This window comes from Neopelma chrysocephalum, unplaced genomic scaffold (genome assembly GCF_003984885.1).
Source record: "Neopelma chrysocephalum unplaced genomic scaffold, ASM398488v2 Primary Assembly neopelma1_76, whole genome shotgun sequence".
Lineage (NCBI taxonomy): Eukaryota > Metazoa > Chordata > Aves > Passeriformes > Pipridae > Neopelma > Neopelma chrysocephalum.
In genome coordinates this window covers 5,259,670-5,279,998 of record NW_020897737.1, presented here as the reverse complement: position 1 = coordinate 5,279,998, position 20,329 = coordinate 5,259,670, and the positions used below count along the sequence as shown (strand labels likewise).

Sequence of the window (20,329 nt, the reverse complement as noted above, 5' to 3'; positions counted from 1 at the left end):
CTTCAGCAGAGCCTGGCAGCAAAGCACTGAGGCTTCCACAATTAAAGAAACCCGAGGAAGAGGGGGACATCCTAGAGGAGGGTGGGATTTGCTCGTCTGCATGAGCTAGAGCTGGTAACTGCTCCTGGCTCTTCCTCACAGCAGCTGGAATTGGGTGTATTTATTCTCCAGTGCCCTGAATGTCTCTGGTACTACACGTACAGTTGCATAATGAGTGGTTGAGGAACATTAGGTAGATGGAGAAAATAAGGAAACAAATCAAATCATGAGCAGATTGCTGGCTACGCGGCGTGACAGCTTGTTACTGCGAGGAGTTGCCCAACACCAGTCCGGCTGCACGATGAACTAAGATGAGGAATGAGTCAGCTTTTCCTAAAAGCATCCAGGGAGAGTAAACTAATTGGACTAAATATCCTGGAGATATCTGGGCCAGCAGACACACCACCTTCTCAGGCAGGTATAGACAGAGGGCAGAGACACTCAAGAGCACTTCTGCCATGAGGTCCATGGGGACAGAGGGTTGGTACTAGGTCATATCACATGCACCGTAAAGTGGGATGGCCTGTGCCAGGGAACTGTTACCAAAGCAGTTCCCATGTCCCCAGTTTAATTTAACTGGGCTGAAGCATTCACAGAGCAGTAGGAGAAGCAGCCATAAGCCCTCTCCACCCCTGCTGCTGGCCAGTGCCAGCCCTGCCAGGGAGCAGCGGGTGGAGAAGCTGGACAGGGCAGTGAGGATGGGGAGAGACCCAGCCCAGGCATCGTCCCTGCTGGAGCTGCATCACACTCACACATCCCAGCAGGAAGGGAAGGGAGCAGGGCTCCTGCTGGGACCCACAGATCAGAAAGAGGCACCAGGAAACACCTTTTATTTTTTCAGTTCCAACAACAGCCCCTCTTTTGCCTCGAGGTCTGGTGGGGCGTTTTGGGACAGTGCAGTAACCACCTTGCTGAAAAACATGAAGGCATTATCAGACGTTTAACAAACATCAATGCTTTAATATAAAAAACAGGCATTAAAATGGATTTTGAAGACCTGCCCTCCCTTTCACTGTTGCAGACTTCAAGGTAAACGTGCCTTTCAACCACAGCAGGGACTGAGCCACCCACATCCCAGTATTACACAAAATGAGCTGAAGGCCAGGGAGCAGAAGAGAAAGCTAAAGTGCAGTAGAGCTGCAAATGACCGTGTCCCTCAGAACAAGGCTCCACCTCAGAACTGGCATCAAATAGACTAAACGTTCATTAAAAGGAAAATATTTTGAATTTTATTTTTTCACGTTATTATCAAGTACACAATTACAATAATGTCACACATCCCTATATGGTTCTATGTATTTTGTTTTTTTCTTTTGTCTTTTTTACAAAGTGTACAGAGGGAAGGACGTATACAATATTTAACAGGGTATTTTCTACAGAACAATAATTTATATTATGTCCTTGTAAAAATCTGTACCTTTTTTAAACATTAAACTGAAACATCCATTTTATAGCATTTGCTAAGCAAATTATTTAGGAATTAAAACTAGCCTGTAACTAATGTCAGTACATTAACAATAACTATAATTTCATTTTCTCTTTATACAGACAAATACATTTTACAAAATCCACTTGACCAAACCCTTAATTATTTTAAAAAAAAGTTTCAACATTGTGCTTTAAAAAAAAAAAAAGTGTTTATGATTCCAGGCTACGTAAGAGAAAGAAAATGCGTAAAATTGTGTTCTTTGTCTTTCAGCTTATTTAAAAAAATAAAGTTAAAATGGCTAAAATCCTCAGCAATGCTATGGGAATTTATGCAGATTTTGTACACTTTCCAGGTCTCCAGTTAGAAAATGCTTGAACATAAGAGGGGAAAAAAATAGTCACAGGTGGGTACTTTGCAAGAAGCGAATGGGAAATCTCTGCTGGGTTTTACAGCATCTGATTTGGCATCAGTAGGCAACAGACAGCTACGGCCATGTAGGAAATCCACTGGCTTCAGCGGGGATTTCAAGGAAGGCACAATGCAGCACGGCCAGGTTATTACACGCTAAAGGGTCACGGCCCACTAGTAGCAATATTATACAAGAGTACACTGGGCAAGTCTGGGGACACTGTCAAGCAGGCATTGAAAGAAAAAAACATCATACGACACAGATAGTGACATGGCATTTGACTGTCCTGAACTGCACACTACAGACAAGTATTTCAGCTCACAGTGAGACAGGAGGGGCAGGGCTTGGTAACAAAACAAAACACAAAATGCTTAGAGGACGCACATCCGAAAGGAAACCTTTGTCCCTCTATCACCCCGAACTTGGGATCATCACTAAATTTTGATTTCAACTGGAAGTTCACCTGCCTAGAAACAAGAATTAACACTGGGCCAGGCTCTGAACCCTTTCCATTAGGGAATTGCTGGTTACAAATCTATCCTAATCTGGCAGGCAGCTGGGACCGAATTCTGCAATTCATCATCAAACAGTGGCTGGGGTGGGAATTTGAGCATGGGGAGCAGGGCCAGGTCCTAAAATCTGGCATGTAATTAAACAGTTGGGCTTTTTTGCTCCACAGTTGTTGTTAAGGTACATGACTTCATGCTTGGTACATTTATGCAGCAATTACCAAATGACATGGCGCTACTTTATAATAGTCTTCAGGTGCCAAAATTGCATATAATAATTGTAATATTCTCCCAGCTGTTTATAAACAGATTAAAAGAACTGGGTTAATTCTGGATACTGTACTAATTAATAAATAGCAGCTGAACACAGCTACTAATGGCTCAGGAAAAACATTCAATTTAGTAACAAAACTGCTTCTATCGTAAGTTACTTTTCTAATTAAGGATATCTACCTTACAACATCTCTACTCCTTATGAACATGTCTGCTCTGCTCCATTTCCCTCTTAAGCTCTCACTGTAAATATCTGCTTTCCAAAATCGAGGCACCTCTCGGTCTTAAATTTTATTCTAAAACAACTCACAATAAAAATGTGACTTGAACCACAAACTGTTTTTTAAAGAAATACCAACACACATAAAAGCATAAAGTTTGAGGTACATTTACCGGCACATACAGACAGTTGTGATCTAGTATTAACTCTGCAAATGGAACACGAGTATTTTACGTTTCCAACATTAAGACAGAAGTAAAGCGAAAAAAACCCCAACTCATTTGTAACACACAAAACCTTTCAAAGACAAAGAAGCACAGAACAATAAATGTACTATTTGAGCATACTTTTAAATTCACCAAAGAAAGATAACCTCCCCAAACCACTTTTTAAATATTTTTCTCTCTGAAACCAGAATTAAAACACAAATATTTTTCTGCAACAAAGTGAGATTTGTAACTCCTCAAATAGAAAATAGTTAACCTGCCACAAAGTCTGTATAGTTAAAACAAGACAATCAGGTGGGCCCTAGTGCTTTTACTGTCAACATGACAATTCCCCATTTTTTACACACCTATGACAATTTTATCGAAATGTCATATTTTTAAAATTCATGACAAAACTGCATTAACATGGACACTGTGAGTATCAACGAGGTCAGTAAGATAAATATATCTAAATAAACTATTACGGTTGAAAAATTCAGTAAGAGACAGGGTTTACTTTATTAAATGCAACTTTATTGTTGCCATCTTTTCTTCATTTATTAAACAAACTGAATAGAATTCAGAACACGCTATTGAACAAAAGGTATAAAAGTCAACTAGAAGCAATAATCCTATTTTTATACAGCAACAAATCAAATGCACAGTATTTTTTTTTGTCTTTTTTTTTTTTTTGGGTGTGATCGCAGGTGATTGGCTTTAATATAAGCTAACTGCCTGAAGGGCAAATTTCCTTTATAATTCCAGCCATAAGTCTGTGAAAGGGACTTTAAGGCAGCCCAACATCTTTATGATGTCGCATAATGTGCTGGTTCTTCTCTGAAGGCCTTCGGAAACCTTTCTTGCAATACTCACACCGGTGAGGGTAGTCTTTTGTGTGAATGGAAATAACATGCCGTTTGAAGCCTGAGGCGTCTGTAGTGCTATACTCACAGTACTCACACTGATAAACTTTCCTGCCACTGTGTGTTTTCATGTGTTTCTTCAGCTCGTTTTGCTGCCTAAAGCCCTTTCTACATCTCTTGCACCTGAAAGGAAGATCCTTTGTGTGAACTGAGAGTATGTGGCGACTCAGAATGAACGGATCTGCGATCTTAAAGTCACAATGTCTGCATTGGTGCAATTTTTTACCCTTGTGAGCCGCCACGTGTTTTTTCAGTTCCGAAGGCCTGTGAAAGCCTTTATCACACATATCACACTTATGAGGATAGTCTTTTGTGTGGACTGAAATTATGTGTCGTTTCAGATCACTCGAGTTTGAGCTCTTATGGTCACAATGCAAACACTGATGTGTTTTACTTTCTGGATGCATAAGCGTATGCTGCTGTAGCTCTTTGGTATCTGAAAAAGTCTGGAAACAAATATCGCACTTGAGTGGCGTTTCCTTACTGTGTTTAGTCTTTACGTGGGTTTTCAAGTTGGAAGAGTCGGCAGATCGGTACTCGCAGTATTGGCACTGGTAGGGCTTCTCACCAGTGTGGATCCGCATGTGCTTCTTGAGCTCCGATGGATGGCGAAACCCTTTGCCACACTCCACGCAAATGTGAGGAAAGTTCTTGCTGTGGACAGCTAAAAGGTGGTGACTCAGTAACCCTTGCTCCGCTGTCTCATAATCGCAGAATTTGCACTTGTGCATTTTATTAACTCCTTTGTCCCTGTGCACCATCTTGTGAGTGAATAAAGTTCCTGCATGAGAGAAGGTTTTCCCACACTCATCGTATTCAATAAGCTTTTCTGTTTTGTTGGTCAGCTTATGACTCTCCAAGTGGTTATGTAAACTTATTTTTTTATTCGTAGTGTAATCACAGTCTGTGCATCTGTATTTCTTCTTAGTAAGAAGGTGCTCCGGGTGGTTTTTCATGTGCCTTTTCAAGAAACCTCTAGATTTAAATTTCTTTCCACAAATCATGCAGGGGTAGACTGTCAACGGATGACCATCAGGGCCAATGATTATTGCTGAAAAACAACAAAAAACCCCTTCATCAGTATTATACAACAACATTACACTTCAGTAAGGGTCAGATTGCAATGTTAACAATACAATGAATTGTTGAATGAGACTGGACATAAACACTTTACTATACAATAAACAAGCTCATTACTGGGTTAGGTAGAAGAAACTGAAGGAATTACTACTTTCATTCATTTTTATTACCAAGAGAAAGGAAATACTGTTTTTTGATGGAGACAACCAATGCATCACCTAATTCAACTCAATTAATTCTATTTTCAAGAATTCTGAGTTTACACATTAAATATATGCAGAAACCAACACTGGTGCAAAGAACAGTGACCAACTTGTAAAACTGAGTATTACCTAGTAAGCAAAACGCATGATCTTCTTTGACTCCCCACAAATCTGTAGATAAAAGTTTAATCTGGCAGTTTAATCACCTACCGCTGACTACAATTCACTTGTCCCCAAACTAACACCTCCTTCTTGCGCCATCTGTCACAGTTACAAACTGAAGAGGTACCAAGCAGGACTCAATGAGAACACGTTTCACATACCTCAGAGCTTTGGAACTTATTTGCACTCATCCATCAGCCTGATTTGTTTACCCTGAATTTGTCTAGGCATGTCAAAAAAGCTCTCTTTTCCAAAAATGTTTTATAAGGAGAGCTGACTAAGTAGTTGAAAATAGAAAAAGCCAACTTTAATTTACTCAATTTACTGACTCAGTGCTAAACAAAACAGAACTCCTACAGTTAAGTCAAAATTTGAAAAGAAATGTATAATACTGTTTAAGTCAAGGCTACTAAAAAAACAGTTGTGTGCTTTTTTCAACTTTATCAAACCTAATAAATAATTCCAATAATAACACAGTACCAGAAGAAACCAAATAATGCCAAAGAGCACTTCTGTTCTCACAGAAGCAAGGAAAAATGTAGGCAAGGACATCAAGGCAATTTACTTCATAATTAAACCAGAAAAGGGTATAGAAGTTACACTACCAAACATTAATATACAATGTTCAGACTTTCCAGTTACCTACTGAGCTGATAAAATGAAATGCATTGTTCTATATATTTTCAATAAAGATAAAAAGGGGTTTTAAAAAGCACTATTACACTACACCATTTCTCTAATGTCACCCTTAAAAATGTTACATTAAACATTAAAATTGGCGTGGCAAGTTAAGTGTATAGGTTTTTAACCTTTTGATACGATAATGATTTTTTCCTGTGTCAGAGATGGTTTCCTTTAAAACGCCCATCATAATCCAAACCATGTAATTAACATTTTTTAAAATAAAATATGTACTCATTTATAATGTAAAAGTGTTGTCAGCAAAGTAATTGCCCAAATCACTGTGACACTGCACATGCTATCAACAAAGTGCATCTGTTTATGGGCAAGTGCCTAGAGTACAGCCAGCCACGAGGTACTCACCTGTCTGATACTGCCTGGACTCAGGTCTCCTCTTTTTCTTTGGTTTCTGCTTGGCCAACCTCCCAAGTCCAGATGACTCATCTATGTGCAAAAGAGCACTCGCAGTGCCATTCCGACTTTCGATGCCATCGTTATTATTACCTACCAAGGTAAGTTAAAAAGTTACCTACCATCTCTACAGATAATTCCAGCACAAACTCTAGAACGGCAACAACAGAAATGATAAACTATTATCTGGACATTTAATCAAACTGTAATATTGTACAACATGAGCTGCAAAGTGTCTCAGTATGTAACTGACGAATTATGTTTGCTATTATGAGCCTGGAAATACTGGCCTTGTTAACCCAATTTTACAGGAATACACGATTTACAGGAGTTAATAGTTTTCCATTACACAGAGACTTCTCCTTTAAATGCAGCATTTTTTGCACGTCTTTGGTTGCTAATTATACCCAAAATGTTTAACATTGGTAAATAATAGCATGTCACAATATTTACTGTGCCTGATTTTCTTCTCAGTCCTGAAATACATTTGTGTGTGAGCTCCTGTTCACTTCTGGACGTCTGAATTCACCTGACTGAAGTTTGTCACACACCAAGTTTCTGAACTGGAACTGCAATCAAAGAATCCTTCTGAACAGCCCATAAAGTGGCACACAAAGTACACTACTTACTATTTGTACACTTGATGCTTTAGCACTTACAAATTCTTTCTAGTGGGAACAAAGAGCACGCTCAGTGTTGTGTAACAGAAAGAAGGAAACAATCTTTGCCTCACAGAGCTTTGTGTTTAATACACAAATGGTACCACTGTATGTAAAACAAACATGAAAATTACAAGCAAATACATCTATATATTTGAGAAGGTATTTACTGGACATCAGTTTAACACTGGTGATTTAAGGACATAAGTAAATTCTAATAATAAATTTTGTCGTTAAGTATTTACTTGAATTAATAAAAGGCAACAGTTCATCGTGAAAGCAAAGCACACAAATAAGATAGAAAGACTGAAATAGAAGAAAGTGCAAGATGCTCAATAGCTGTTCCTTTTGTAGAGTGCAGAGAATTAATATTCATGACTAATGTAAGGAGACTGAGCCAGGCACAGGCATGTGCAGAGCCTGAAGGTTCTGATCTAGATGTCAGCTCAAGTGTTGAGCAGCAAATGTGGCACCTTAAGAATGTTGAAAGCAAAAACCCATTTCACATCTTACATGTAGAAAGTACAGTTTACAACAGGTGCCTGAAGAGTCCTTTTAGATTTAACAGACAACAGGCCCTAAACACTTTCTAATACTGGAATAAAACTGCAAAAACTTGCTGGAATATAAAGCACAGTGAGACCAAGCTTTGCTACAATAAAGCAACATAATAAATTTAGCATTTTAAGATGCCATTGCTATCAGCTCTAAATCCTCCATAAGTGGTGAAGAGTTCCAAGAAGTGCAGATGACAAACCTCTGCCGTTTTCCTGCCTTCAGGCTTCATTTCTCCCCATCCCCACCATCTCTCACCCTGCATGGTACTACTTACTACCGAGTGTGCAACTGTTTCCCACATTCTTAAATGCTCCTTTCAATTCCATCTTTCACCGTTCTTAATACATTCTGCTCAACTTTCTCCTCCTCCTCCAAAATAACAGAGTGTTCTGGCTACAGATGTTACTTCAAGTTCACTCAATTTCCTTTTTAATTCCCAGTCAACCTGGCATCTGACATTTCCTCTCCACTGAAGCTGTGCTCACCTATGGCCTAAGATAAGGCTTTGGGTGCACTACCATCCATGCCCCAAACAACTTTTAGCACAGGTTGCTCCATGAAATCTTGCCCTTGCTGACATATGTCCAAGATTCCAGCCCCCACTGCATTCTCAGCACTTCCCTGCCATTTAAATGTCTGCTGGCACCATCACCCCAATCCACATCATGCAGAGGTGTAAGTTTTGTCATTTCCTTCACTATTTCTTTTGTTTTGTTTAGAAGGAGAAAGGGGCAATACAGAAACGTTTTTAAGATCAAATTTTGGTCTTAAGCTTACTGAAGTTTTGGAAATCGGTTTGTGCACTAGTTGGTGCTCAGATACCAACAATCAAGAAAAATGGTTCTGAATGCTGGAAATACTCTCAAAATTGTGCTATAATTTTAAGATGTCTCCCTCCAAGTTCTTTTTGTCCATCAATTATTTCCATTAGTGCAATCACATATTTATCTGATCCTTCCAGAAAGCACTTAAATCAAGCTTAGAGGTCAGTGCTGCTTTTCACTGTTACACCGAATCCTCTTTACTTCCATTTGCCTTCCCCCCCGCCCCCAATAAAAATATTCAGTTGTATTGCCAAGTCAGCTCTTGCTATGTCCTAAAACCGTGAGGGACAGATGTACTTGAGATGCAATTTTTCAGCTGGAAGCTCATGTACCTCCCCTTTTACATCATGAAAATGTGAAGCTAAATGCCTGTTAAAACAGGAGCAAGAAGAAGCCTGCCTTACAGCCTCTCTCTTTCTCTCTTTTTAACGGTTATTATGCCAAGAAACCATTCTTCAACTAAAATTTTAAAAACAAACACAAAAGCACAAATAGTCTACACTGCCCTCCAAAAAAGCAATCCCTGACACTTTGCTACAGACAGTGTCACCAGGAAGAATTCCTTCAGTATTACCTACCATAAGCTGCTGCCCAAGCTATGGGCATGAAAGTTTTAATTTCGGTGTCATCAATTTGCTGCTCATGGGCTGCTGCGGCATCCTCCTCTCCTACAATGACTTCCATATAAACCTCATCAGCTATTTCTGCAACATCTAAGAGAAAAAAAAAAGTCAAGAAAAAATTAATAGGAACACTGTCCTGCTGAAAATGAAAATCCCTGCTCCCAGAGGAAAGCCACCTACTTACTTAAGTCTTCATCTTCGTGCTGAGAATCATTTACAGTCATGTAAACCATTTTCTCCCTTGGAATACGAATACTGCTGTTTTGATCGAGTAATCCAACTGCGTGGTCATTCTCTGGCTCACTCTCCACAATGTCTACTGTGCCCCCTAATTAGGAAGACCAGAGCACAATATTTTAATTACAGTTTGTTCAAAATTTATGCTAAACCACAAAAAATCAAAAGTTTTCTCACTCTTTTAATATCAGACCTACAGGTCTTCACAGATGACTTGAGAGAAACCACAGTCTCATCATGCAAAATTTCAAAAGTCAGGTTGGAGTATTCTAAAACAAGTGTGTTTTACCTAAATCGTCTTCTCCAGGATCTGCTTTGAATATATACACCTTGATGACTTCTGGACAAATGCCATCCACTTTACAAGAGCCACTTTCTGACTCTGCTTCCATGGTAATTTCAGCAGAACCTTCATGTTCTATCTTACCAGCATCATCCACTACAAAAACAAGTTATTACAATTACCCAGTCATATGCAGACATACATGAAAGATTTTATTAATTTATTACTCAAATTTGAAGTAGTTTAAAATTAAAAAGTTGCGATAAAGAACCTACCCATAATTTTTTTCATATCCTTGAAAACAATGCCAGTAAACACAAAATAAATTCAAGCTGTTATCTTTTAGTTAAGGGGGAAGTGCAAGAATGCTGCAGTGATATGACTAGAAGCATGAGCAACACACCAGGCAATGCTAATAAGGAAACTGTGATCTTCAGCAAGATAATGGTAGGAAGAAAGTGCACATCAGTACTTACTCTGCAGAATAATTTCACTTATTCTCAGTTTTAATTGCTTTCTCCTTCACAACTAATATGCTATTAATTTTTCTTTTCAAAAGCATTATCTGTTGTTCAACCCTGTCTCTAATGCAAGTGGTGCTACTGCTGCCTGTCAGACCTGGTTCCCAGCAAAGCCATGTGACTAATGCTTCTTCAGTTGCCTGGAGAGGAAACCTGAATGGAAACTACAGGAAGAAAACCCTCATGAGAAAACTTTTCTCATGCACTCAACAGCTGAGAGATGGAGCACCACCAAAGCACTGCCCTGGTGCTGCAGTGCTGGTGAAGCTGTTCATGGTGCCCGTGCTGACAGGGACTTGGACTTTCTGCTGCAGCCCCACGTAACTCTCAAACTTTGTTCTCCTGCTTTCAGGAGGGCACCGACACCACGCTCCAGCTTGAACTGCTGTAACTTGCCTGGGCCTCCCACACAAACGTGGCTAAAGGCCAGCTTTACCAGGAACATGGCTCTGATTTGGACATACTGTACACAGGCACGAGTGTGCGCACACACCACCCATCTCACATTACCAAGAATGGGTTTTCAAGAAAAAAATACTAACTATCCCTTCACAAAAACCAACTCCAGCATCTCAAGACCTTTAGAGAATCTCCCAGTTTTCAGAAACCCCATAAGTTTTTTGAGTGTTAAGATTATGAAAGTACTTTTAATGTGACTGCATACTTTTTTAATTTGTGACTTTATTGTTCAAAAAGTCACTCCTGACAGGGCTCCTCAGAGTCATGCATAACTTCAGTTCATGACAATAAGACATGAAATTTATACTAAAGGAAGTCTAAGAACTGTCCTATAAATGCTGTAGAATTTTGTAACTACCATTTCTTCCACATATCAATTATTTAATAAAGTATGCTTATTTTACTAGTACTCATTAAATTATCCTCATAAATAAATCATACCTTTACTACTCAACAACTACAACTCTTAAATTTACTTTAATACATACTTTAAAAAAAAGGCTCAAAATGTTATTATTATTACTTTCCTGATGTGAAATTAATAAATTAGCCTTTACATTAGACAAACTAGGATGTGTTCTGTCTCATGTATCAAACACAATTGTATTTAAGTACAATTTCTCAATCACCATCATTGCTCACAAAAAATATTAATAACATTAAATTATAAAGCACTACCATAAATTAGTCTTTCCTTACCAAAAGAGCAGCAGAAGAAAACATTAAATATTCTAATGCCAAGTTGACGATCAGTGGGCATTGTACAGAATGCTTCAAGCAGTAAGGTGTTTAAAAAATGACTTTGTGTAATGGGACAACATAGCATCTTGTAGCTGAAAGCCCAAAGCACTTAAAAAGTAAAAACCTTAAAATGTTCCTTTGTATCACATTAACACTGTAGCTCCACAGAACACATATTCAATCATTAACAGACTTTCATGATTCGTTCATCATATCCAAGAAATACCAAATGTCCCTGGAACTCTGACAAAAAGGAAACTTGCTTTTGTTCCTACACTACACTTATGTAGTTGCTCTCCTTTAACTTGGCCGTTTCCAGTGTCAGGCACGTGTGTTTGGAAGGTTTTCAAATCAGTGTAGAGTGACTTTACACTGCTGAAGCCAAAAGGGAAGTCTGGCACCAAGATGAACCGATGCTGGAACATATTCACAAGGAAGGAAAATTATGGCTGAAGCAAACAGAGAGAAAACAAACCTATGTGCACCATGTAAAAGAGGTTGGTTCCTTTTGACCACACCAGAGTTTTTTACTTCCATATATATATATATGGAAGTATCCACCAATAAAACTTTCAGACAACAAAAGAATTCTAAATCTGAAAAATATGCTCCATTTATGCTTTGAGATAAGTTCTCCAAGACTCAAACTAATCTTTTAAACAACATGATAAAAAAAATTGTTACACAATTTAGGGTTTGTTTATCCCTGAATTCCCTCTATATTCAACAGTGTTTTAAAAATGTAACAACTGGTTTAAATATTTTTAACAGAGCCATTAAACCATAAGGAAATTGATGTGTAGGAGGTACAAGGCCAACTTTTCTCATACAAGTGGAAAAAAATTACCACTCTTGACAGGTGGTAATACAAAACTGAAGCCCCTGAATGGCTTGAAAAGTAGTAATATTTGCAGTATAAGAGCAAACAGGTAATAGGAAGAAAAGTAGGGTGGAAAGAAAAAGGTAGGAAAAGAGATAAAAATCAAAGGAAGAGACAAACAAGGCGAAAGAGAATGGGTATCTATTACAGAAAGTATAATTTCCAAGATATATTGTCCTATGGCTACATAAGCACTTAGCTATACTGAATCATTGATGTTCTGGCAGCATTTATGAAATTTGATTTCTATTTAACACATGTTTCTGCATTCTGCACATATCTCAGTCTCCCAATCAGAGCAAATGATATTCATAAATACATGACTGATCAATGTTTGTAGTTGGAATTCTGATGATGTTTGAATTTTTCATTCAAATTCAGAGCCCATCAAGGGATCCCACAAATACCATGCATGGTAGATACTCTCTCACATTGCTCCTCTTTGATATTATCCCTCACCCCCCAAAAAAGCGCCAAAAGTACTTAAAAGTATTAGTTAAACTTCTAAGAGATGACTTCCTTTCAAGTAGAGCCACTGGGCATTACTAAACTAATCACAAGTCAATCTGGCTAGAAAAAAGTTCAGGTCAGCATTACTGCAATGCTGTCATACCTTGTGCCTCCATTTTAATAGATGTTATCTGAACACTAAAAACTTTAAATGTCTGATTTTTACCCCTCTAGTAGCTGGTAGCTTTACTTCAGCAAACAAGTAGATTCAGACTAATTTTCAGAGTTAAAAAAAAGAAAAAGAAAAATTACTAGACACAACATTATTTCATGTGAACCGCAAGAATGCAGCCTATGCTTAGTTTGCCAACATTCATCACAGACTTCGCTGATTAGAGCAGCCTGCTCTTTGCACACTATGAGCTGCAAGAAACAAATAAATATGTGCTTCTCCAATGTTGCAATCATTGCTTCCATATAAAGACAATGCTAGAATTGTTATTAAAAGCACAAAGAAATGAGAAAGGTGTCACACAACATGAAATATGTGGCATATTTAAAGCCTGTCTAGTTACCATTTACACTACAAGGAAATCAACAAAAAGAGACCAACAGATAGAAGAAGGAATAAAGCAAAGAAATAAAAGATACAGGCAACATTAACAGATACTTTGTTTAGTATGTATTCTATCATGATGACAGCATTTATCTCCTAGAAAATATTACATTTAATTAAAAAATCATACAATAAACTAAAACATCCAAGGAAAATTATCTCCTATATCTTTACTCTTCTACTAAAATATGTCCAATGGTATTTTTGGGACAAGAACAAGCTCCTATGCATTGATAATAAAAATCATATTCTAAAAACCCCATTGAGGCCAGTTTTCCTAAACAGAAGCACAGATGCCAGGCCAAGATGCTGCATTTGCTTAAATGGTACATTTTCTGTTTAACCATGACACGTACGGTTTCCCAAGAAGTTGGTTTTAGTTTTTTTATATGGAATATTTGATGGATAAGCAGATACAGGCTTTGTAGCCTTGCAGTGTTTTACTCCTAACTAAAACATGCAAATACAACTGCCTTTATTTTTAATGGATTCCATAATAGTTTACATTTATTCTTTCCTACTGTTTCTCCTCTACATGGGATTAATGAGGAAAATAAAAGGATTGTAAAAGATAAAATTCACTTAACTACAAAGAAACCTTCCACCTTTTTCAAGTACACACTGCTAATTGCCGAAAACCACACTGAAACAAGTCTTACCATCAATCTAAGACAAAGTATCTCTACATCAGTTTAAGAGATCTTAAAAATGTATCAATGGAGCAATTAGACAAGAATCATCTATTTTGTTAGCATTTATGTTCCCAAATGGTTCTCTTGGCTGCTAAAAAAATGTGTATCATGTGATACTTCCCTACTTACAAAATAAACAACCCTATTTAAGCATTCTTAATGAAAAAGGCTATTACTAACTATTCCCCTGATTTTCTTCAGTTATCTGTGATAGAAACATTTTACTTCTACTTCACTTGACAGCAGACAATTCCTAGTCCACTGAAGAAGTTATTTTTACTGTCCAATTACTTCTTGAACAGCAAAGCAGGTTTCCTAATCTGTCAGGAAACAGGAATCTGCTCTATTTTGATTTTAATCCATTGCCATTACACATATGCAGCAGTATATTCTGTGTGTCTGTCCCCCCAAGGTAGTAATCTAGCAGAGGAGTAACTCCTGAGCTCCAAACTGGGATCTAACACTTGTCCTGCTCTCCCCAGCCCACAAATCAGACTGAGCTCTGAGGCATCACTCAGCCCAAGGCAATTCTTACTTCCATCACCTCTCATGGTGACCTCCTGAGCAGCCTGAGCTGCAACAACTGTTGGTGCCATTCCAGTGGTCAGACAGAAGCATGGAAGCAAGTTCTACCTCAGAGAGAGAAAAATGTAATTTCCTGCATCTTTAAGAACCTCCAGGGAAAATGAGGGAGGTGCTTATTTATGCTAAAAAAGTAAATAAAAAGCATTTTGTTTTCCTGACTAGAAGTCGACTGGATGGCCCTAATGAAAGCATGAACTTCATGGCTTTGTTCATCAGATGCACTGCTTTCATCTAAAACATCCAACTAGGACAAAAAAAGGTAGGTTACACCCAGACCTATGAAAAGATGCAATCATTCTCTCTCAGTGAGTTACCCAGGGTTCTGACTCCTGTAATGAAAAGTGTTAATTCAGATACAACAAACAAGCCACATGTCTAACTCACAGAAAAGTAAGGATATAGATGGATGGACCTAACATAGCTCCTGCATTTTCAAGTATTTAACTTCTTAAAACTGCAGCTTAAACTTTGTGAGGCTGCCCTACTCTTCACTCTCTCCAGGCTCCCCTTGTCAAACTTTTGTGCCTCACTAGTTTTATTGCAATATGAGCGTATCAGGGTACAATTTTTTGTCTTATGGAATATGTTAATGCCAGAGGATGTGTCTTTCCCAGTCTGAATAAAATCAAACAACGAAAAATCTCAATTTCCATCTTATGGCCAGGTGCAAGGAACTACTTTCCTTGGTTAGTAAATGCAGGATGTTTGTTTTGACAAACACTAGTTATCTCAGTTACTGTTTCACTTATGGAGAAAAAATTTTCCAAGCTACCAAATAATTAGTACCAATGTGAGTCACAGCACAATTTATACTTTCCTGACCTAAGTCATGAACTGGCTTGTTATGGAACATGTAGGAGGGAAAAAAAAAAAGAGATTTATCAAACCTCCTTGAATCTTTTTCAAGCTACTAACCAGTAGCAGTTTGCATTCTTTGTTGAATGAATATCTGATTCTGCTCTGCTCTAAGTGCCCCAAATCTACCATGGAACAAAAATTAATCTTGAGGGCAAAGACAAAGTATCCAAGAAAAAAAAGTACATCAAAAGGTAACTGATGATATAAAGCTGTGCCAAGAAACATTATCTTGGAAATTAAAAAAAGCAAAGGCATATCAATGCCAAAACTAAATTAAATCTAAATGGGAATAGAAATATTAAAATTGTGAGCTTATTGAAGCAAAGTCACAGAATGAAACCCCACAGGGACTGTAATCTTTGAAAAGACAAACCAGTCTGAAACCAAGAAAGAAGCCAGAAACACAACATTCAAAAAAATACCCAGTCATTTCAAAGCAGATATTTTCAGGATAAAGCTAAGCAAATTATCTTAAGAAAATATATGTAGACTCAGTTCATTAGGAACAAAAATGGAAATGATGAAAGAGAGCCACAAGATAGGAAAAAGATAGCAAAAAGATTTTGCCAACAGCTTCCACTAAAGAATACAGACTGAGAAACCTACAACAGAAGAACACAGAGTGTCATCCCCTGCTTTCCATGTGCCTATCTAAAAGAAGACAGGCAAAGGCTTTTGGACAAACACAGTCTAGCTCCTCTCAGACATGGGAAGTAGCAACATCTGGCTACTGTAATGGCAGACAAGATTACATTCCAACATCTGCCCCTGCAGTTCAGGGAGTTTTGCCAGAATCAAACACTAATTTACAGGTTAGGATGAAAAAATCCAAAACCAGGCTGTGATGTTACTACCTTTTAAAAACCACTTACTAAGCTCAGCTGAAGAACTGAGGCAGGGAACAGATCAATGAACACATCCACTGCCGATGCAAAAAAAAAAAATTCAAATAATGTTTCCGATACAACAAAGAGACTATTTGGCAAGACAGCCTTTACTTGATGGAAAAGAACTAAACTCTGCCTTCACAACTAGAAGAACTTGTTATGCAGGCTTTAAACACAGTAGGTGGTAGTAGGGAACTTCCCTTTAAAATGAACTGTTAGAACATACTTTAAATTTTAAACACAAATAGAAAGGATGTATGCTTTGTAGCATAATGATTGTTTAAAATGCTGGATTATTCAACGTTCTGAATCTAAACAAACTACATCGCAAGACTATCAAGAGACATTTAATAATAAATAAAACACAAAACTGCAGAAATACATGCCTGAGAGTACCCCAGCACAACTGAACAATTACATTCCTGTGTTTCTTGCCAGTCACCACCTGTTGACGACTGGCACATCTAGGACTTCCCAGCTAGGCTGGGATCATCCAATGCAGCCTCTACCACAACACACTGTCCTTGTTCAGCCACTGCCAGTGATGAACAGGACACACATCCACCCACCCCCCTCACCTGCATTTACACAGACACGGTTTACCAAGTGCTCCCATGAGGCCTCGCTCTGCACGAGGAACCTGCACAGAAAAGTAGAGCAGAGACAGGAGCAACAGCACCTTAAGGGGCTACAGTCCAGGATAAGGAACAGGTAAGAATCACCACCAGAGTCAGGCCCCAATTATCTGTGGGTGGATTATCCAGTTTGTTTTCTAATTGCTTCCGCAGGTGCAGAAGCATTTGAGCTGCTTTCCATCTGATTTAACTTGGGTCCAGCACCAGAAAGTTGTATCTGTAGCACACTTGGCAGAGTACATTTATCAGTTTGGATCAGTACCATTTCAGAGAGCAGCACCACTGACCTATTTCACCTCAGTACAATCCTGCAGCTTAATTTTAAAAGATTTTATGTTATCCATATTTTGCACTATCCCATTTAATTGTTTTCCAAGATAATAGAGAATTAACTGTACCTCATATAAACTCAAAACATGGCTGCACAAGGTTACTCAAGGAACTCAAGGGATGATAAATTAAGAAATGCAGTGATCCTAGGTAAGGAGAAGCAACATTAAAATCCGTAAGTAGAGAATATTAAATTAAAACAAGTTATTATACATTTCAAAAATGTCCAAAAGTAAAGAAGGAAAAAAAGGGGAAAAAAGGGGAAAAAAAGGAAAACAAAAGAAAAAAGGTAACTGAAGCAGAGTACAAAGTACACCTCATCAATGGAGTCATTTAATGCCAGACAAAATTGAAGTGCCTGAAATGGCAATTAAACAAACCAGCCTAACAAGGCTCTTCTATTTCTACAATAAGTAAATGTTCAGCACTGACACCCTGATGTTCCTAGGTACTGGACTGAGTAATCACTGTAATAAGTAACAGAGTAAGCTCTAGTTCACACAGATGGATATCCTCAGTAGAAAAAGGATTGATGATATGCCCTGTTTTTCTCCACCATCTAAGTCTTTTGAAATACGATTCAAATGGATTGTGCCACTGTTCCTAAGGGAGATTAAGATATTCATAGTTGCTTTTGAGCTATGAGCAGCAGTAGCTACTCTTTTTGTTAGCTGCATACCTCTGTCCTTTGCTTAATCAAGACAAGAAAACACATCCTAACAGCAAAGAAAACCATATTGTTGTCTGTATCTAACAATGAATGGGGTGCAAGGAGTGGGGACTTAGCAAAAAAAACAAGACAAGGATAACAAATTGTTGTTTGGACTTCCAAAAATCAGGGTTTTTACTCTCTTTTCCATGAAATATTTTGTTTACTTAATGTCTTGGCAATCATCTTAGCAACCTGCACGTACATGCATTTTCAAATACTGTCACTTTAATTTTCTTCCAGTTCTTATTAAGTATACGGCATTTATTTTACTGGAATTCTAACTCTTGTTCATGTGTTATAAATTGCTAGAGAGATAATTTATAATCAGACATGTATTTGCCAGTATTTCTCTCCATTAGCTTCACCAGAACTTTCAGCTGGCACATGTTCCTAAAAATCCCCCTATCTGAGTACATTTGTGAGATCTGCATTTCAATTAAAAATACAGAAAATCTGGTTTGGGAACTTGTTGTCTTAAGCCCTCAAGCACTACCCAGGCCCATATCACAAGAATTTTGATGGCTTTATCCAAACACTTACAGGAAATCATAAGGTAATCATCACAGTTGCCCTTCTCATCTTGATGTTCCACAGGGATTCCATTGGCATCGATCACTGCCTCTGATGCACAATCTGCCACCAAGACTTCCTCAGAAACAACATCTGTTCCCAGAGTATCGGTGACAATATCTGCTTCTTCAACGTTATCGTGAACTACATGTTCTACATGTCCAACTTCAGGGACATGCATTGACTCGCTTGTCAGCACATGTTCTGGTATAGACATTGTTTCTGCTGTTATGTCAGAAGCTAAAACATCATCTGGGACAGTGCAATGAGCCAAAGAAACCTCTTCGGCTACGTCTGTGTCCAGCACTTGTTCAGGAATAATGACAGTTTCAGATACATCTGGCTCCTCCATGATATCTGGGCACTGGACATCCTCGATAACAACATCCTCAATGACATCTTGGATTACTACAGAGTCTGGATCATCGGGAACAAAATTATGCACGGTTATATCTGAGTCGACTACATCTGAAACAAATACTGTTTCCTGTACTTCCACAACAATCTGATCTCCATCCATATGTGCTGCATCAGCTCCTGAAAAACATAATTAAAATAGCAGTTAAGTTGAAAAAATGTCTCAAATGAGGTGGTTAATAACTGAAATCACTTCTGTTTCACTTCAACTTTTACACTACATTGCAATTTAATAAAACAGGCATGATAGCATGTGAGCAATTAAGATAGGCAGACACATGAGATAAGGCAAGTAAAAAGTAGATGCTAACATAACTAAGATGAACAAGGTTTTCTCTCCTGGAAAAGATCTGCAATTTTTAGACTCTCCCCCAACACCCAAACAACTACTACTTGACTGAAAGAACAGTAGCTCATTCAGATTGCTCTGAGTAATAAAAACAACTATACAAAAGCATTGATGCAGCACAGCACTTTTAAGCAAAGACAAAATAAACAATTGCATCTAATTCGAACACTCTTATCTACATATTATCTCCTGACAGACCTGTTGGATCAAAAAATGCATTTGGCTCATGTGGCTGCAATTCAAGCCCATCTTCATCCATGGCCTTTAACTCTCATCAGTCACAGTGTCTGCAGAAGGTAAAGAAAAAAGGTTATTTAACTTGCATTAGGCAAAGAACGTTGCCTCTCCCTGTGCACTGAAATGCTGAAATTCTGGGTGCATGAAAGTTAACATATAGCACCTCATGACTTTCAGATGAACCAGACTTTACTCAGGGTTGCTCTGTTTGGGATTCCAGCAATACTACTACGAACACCCAGGGTCTGAACAAGAGGAGTGTAAAATCCAACACTCTGTGTCCATTTCTCAAAACCCCACAGCTTCACAAACACAGAAGCAGCTCATAACAAAATGTGAAAATATGATTTCCTTTTTATCTTATAAAGAAAAAAGAAATTAAGACAAAGCCTAGACAAGTTCATACTCAAATCCTTGTTGGATGCTGGGAAATACAGCATTGGCAAATCAATAAGGCTCAATAAGGTAAACTCAACACAGAGAGCTAATAATCTGAAATGCACATTGGTTTTGATGTCTCCATGTTCACACTTGGGCGGTCGGGAGGAATTCACTCTAATGTCACTTCAGGAATTGAAATCATCAAACAGCTTCCAGAGCATAACATCATATGTTTTCAAACCCAGATCTGTGAATATTTTCAAAACTGCTGCCCAAAGAC

At 38.2% G+C, this 20,329-nt stretch overlaps 1 protein-coding gene across 2 annotated transcripts; it reads right to left on the bottom strand.

The window, feature by feature from the left end:
* Positions 1–1,245: 1,245 nt before the first annotated feature.
* Positions 1,246–19,762, bottom strand: ZFX (zinc finger protein X-linked). 2 transcript variants are annotated; one of them, XM_027688954.1, is made up of 7 exons: positions 19,630–19,762; positions 18,636–19,202; positions 9,736–9,885; positions 9,394–9,537; positions 9,165–9,299; positions 6,498–6,638; positions 1,246–5,059 (listed from the first exon to the last, which is right to left on the bottom strand). In XM_027688954.1, the coding sequence occupies exons 1-7, from the start codon at positions 19,688–19,690 to the stop codon at positions 3,873–3,875; spliced, it is 2,385 nt and encodes a 794-aa protein (XP_027544755.1). In that variant the 5' UTR covers positions 19,691–19,762; the 3' UTR covers positions 1,246–3,872. The 2 variants fall into 2 exon arrangements, with proteins under 2 accessions (XP_027544755.1, XP_027544756.1); XM_027688955.1 differs by lacking the exon at positions 9,736–9,885.
* Between the last annotated feature and the right edge of the window lie 567 nt (positions 19,763–20,329).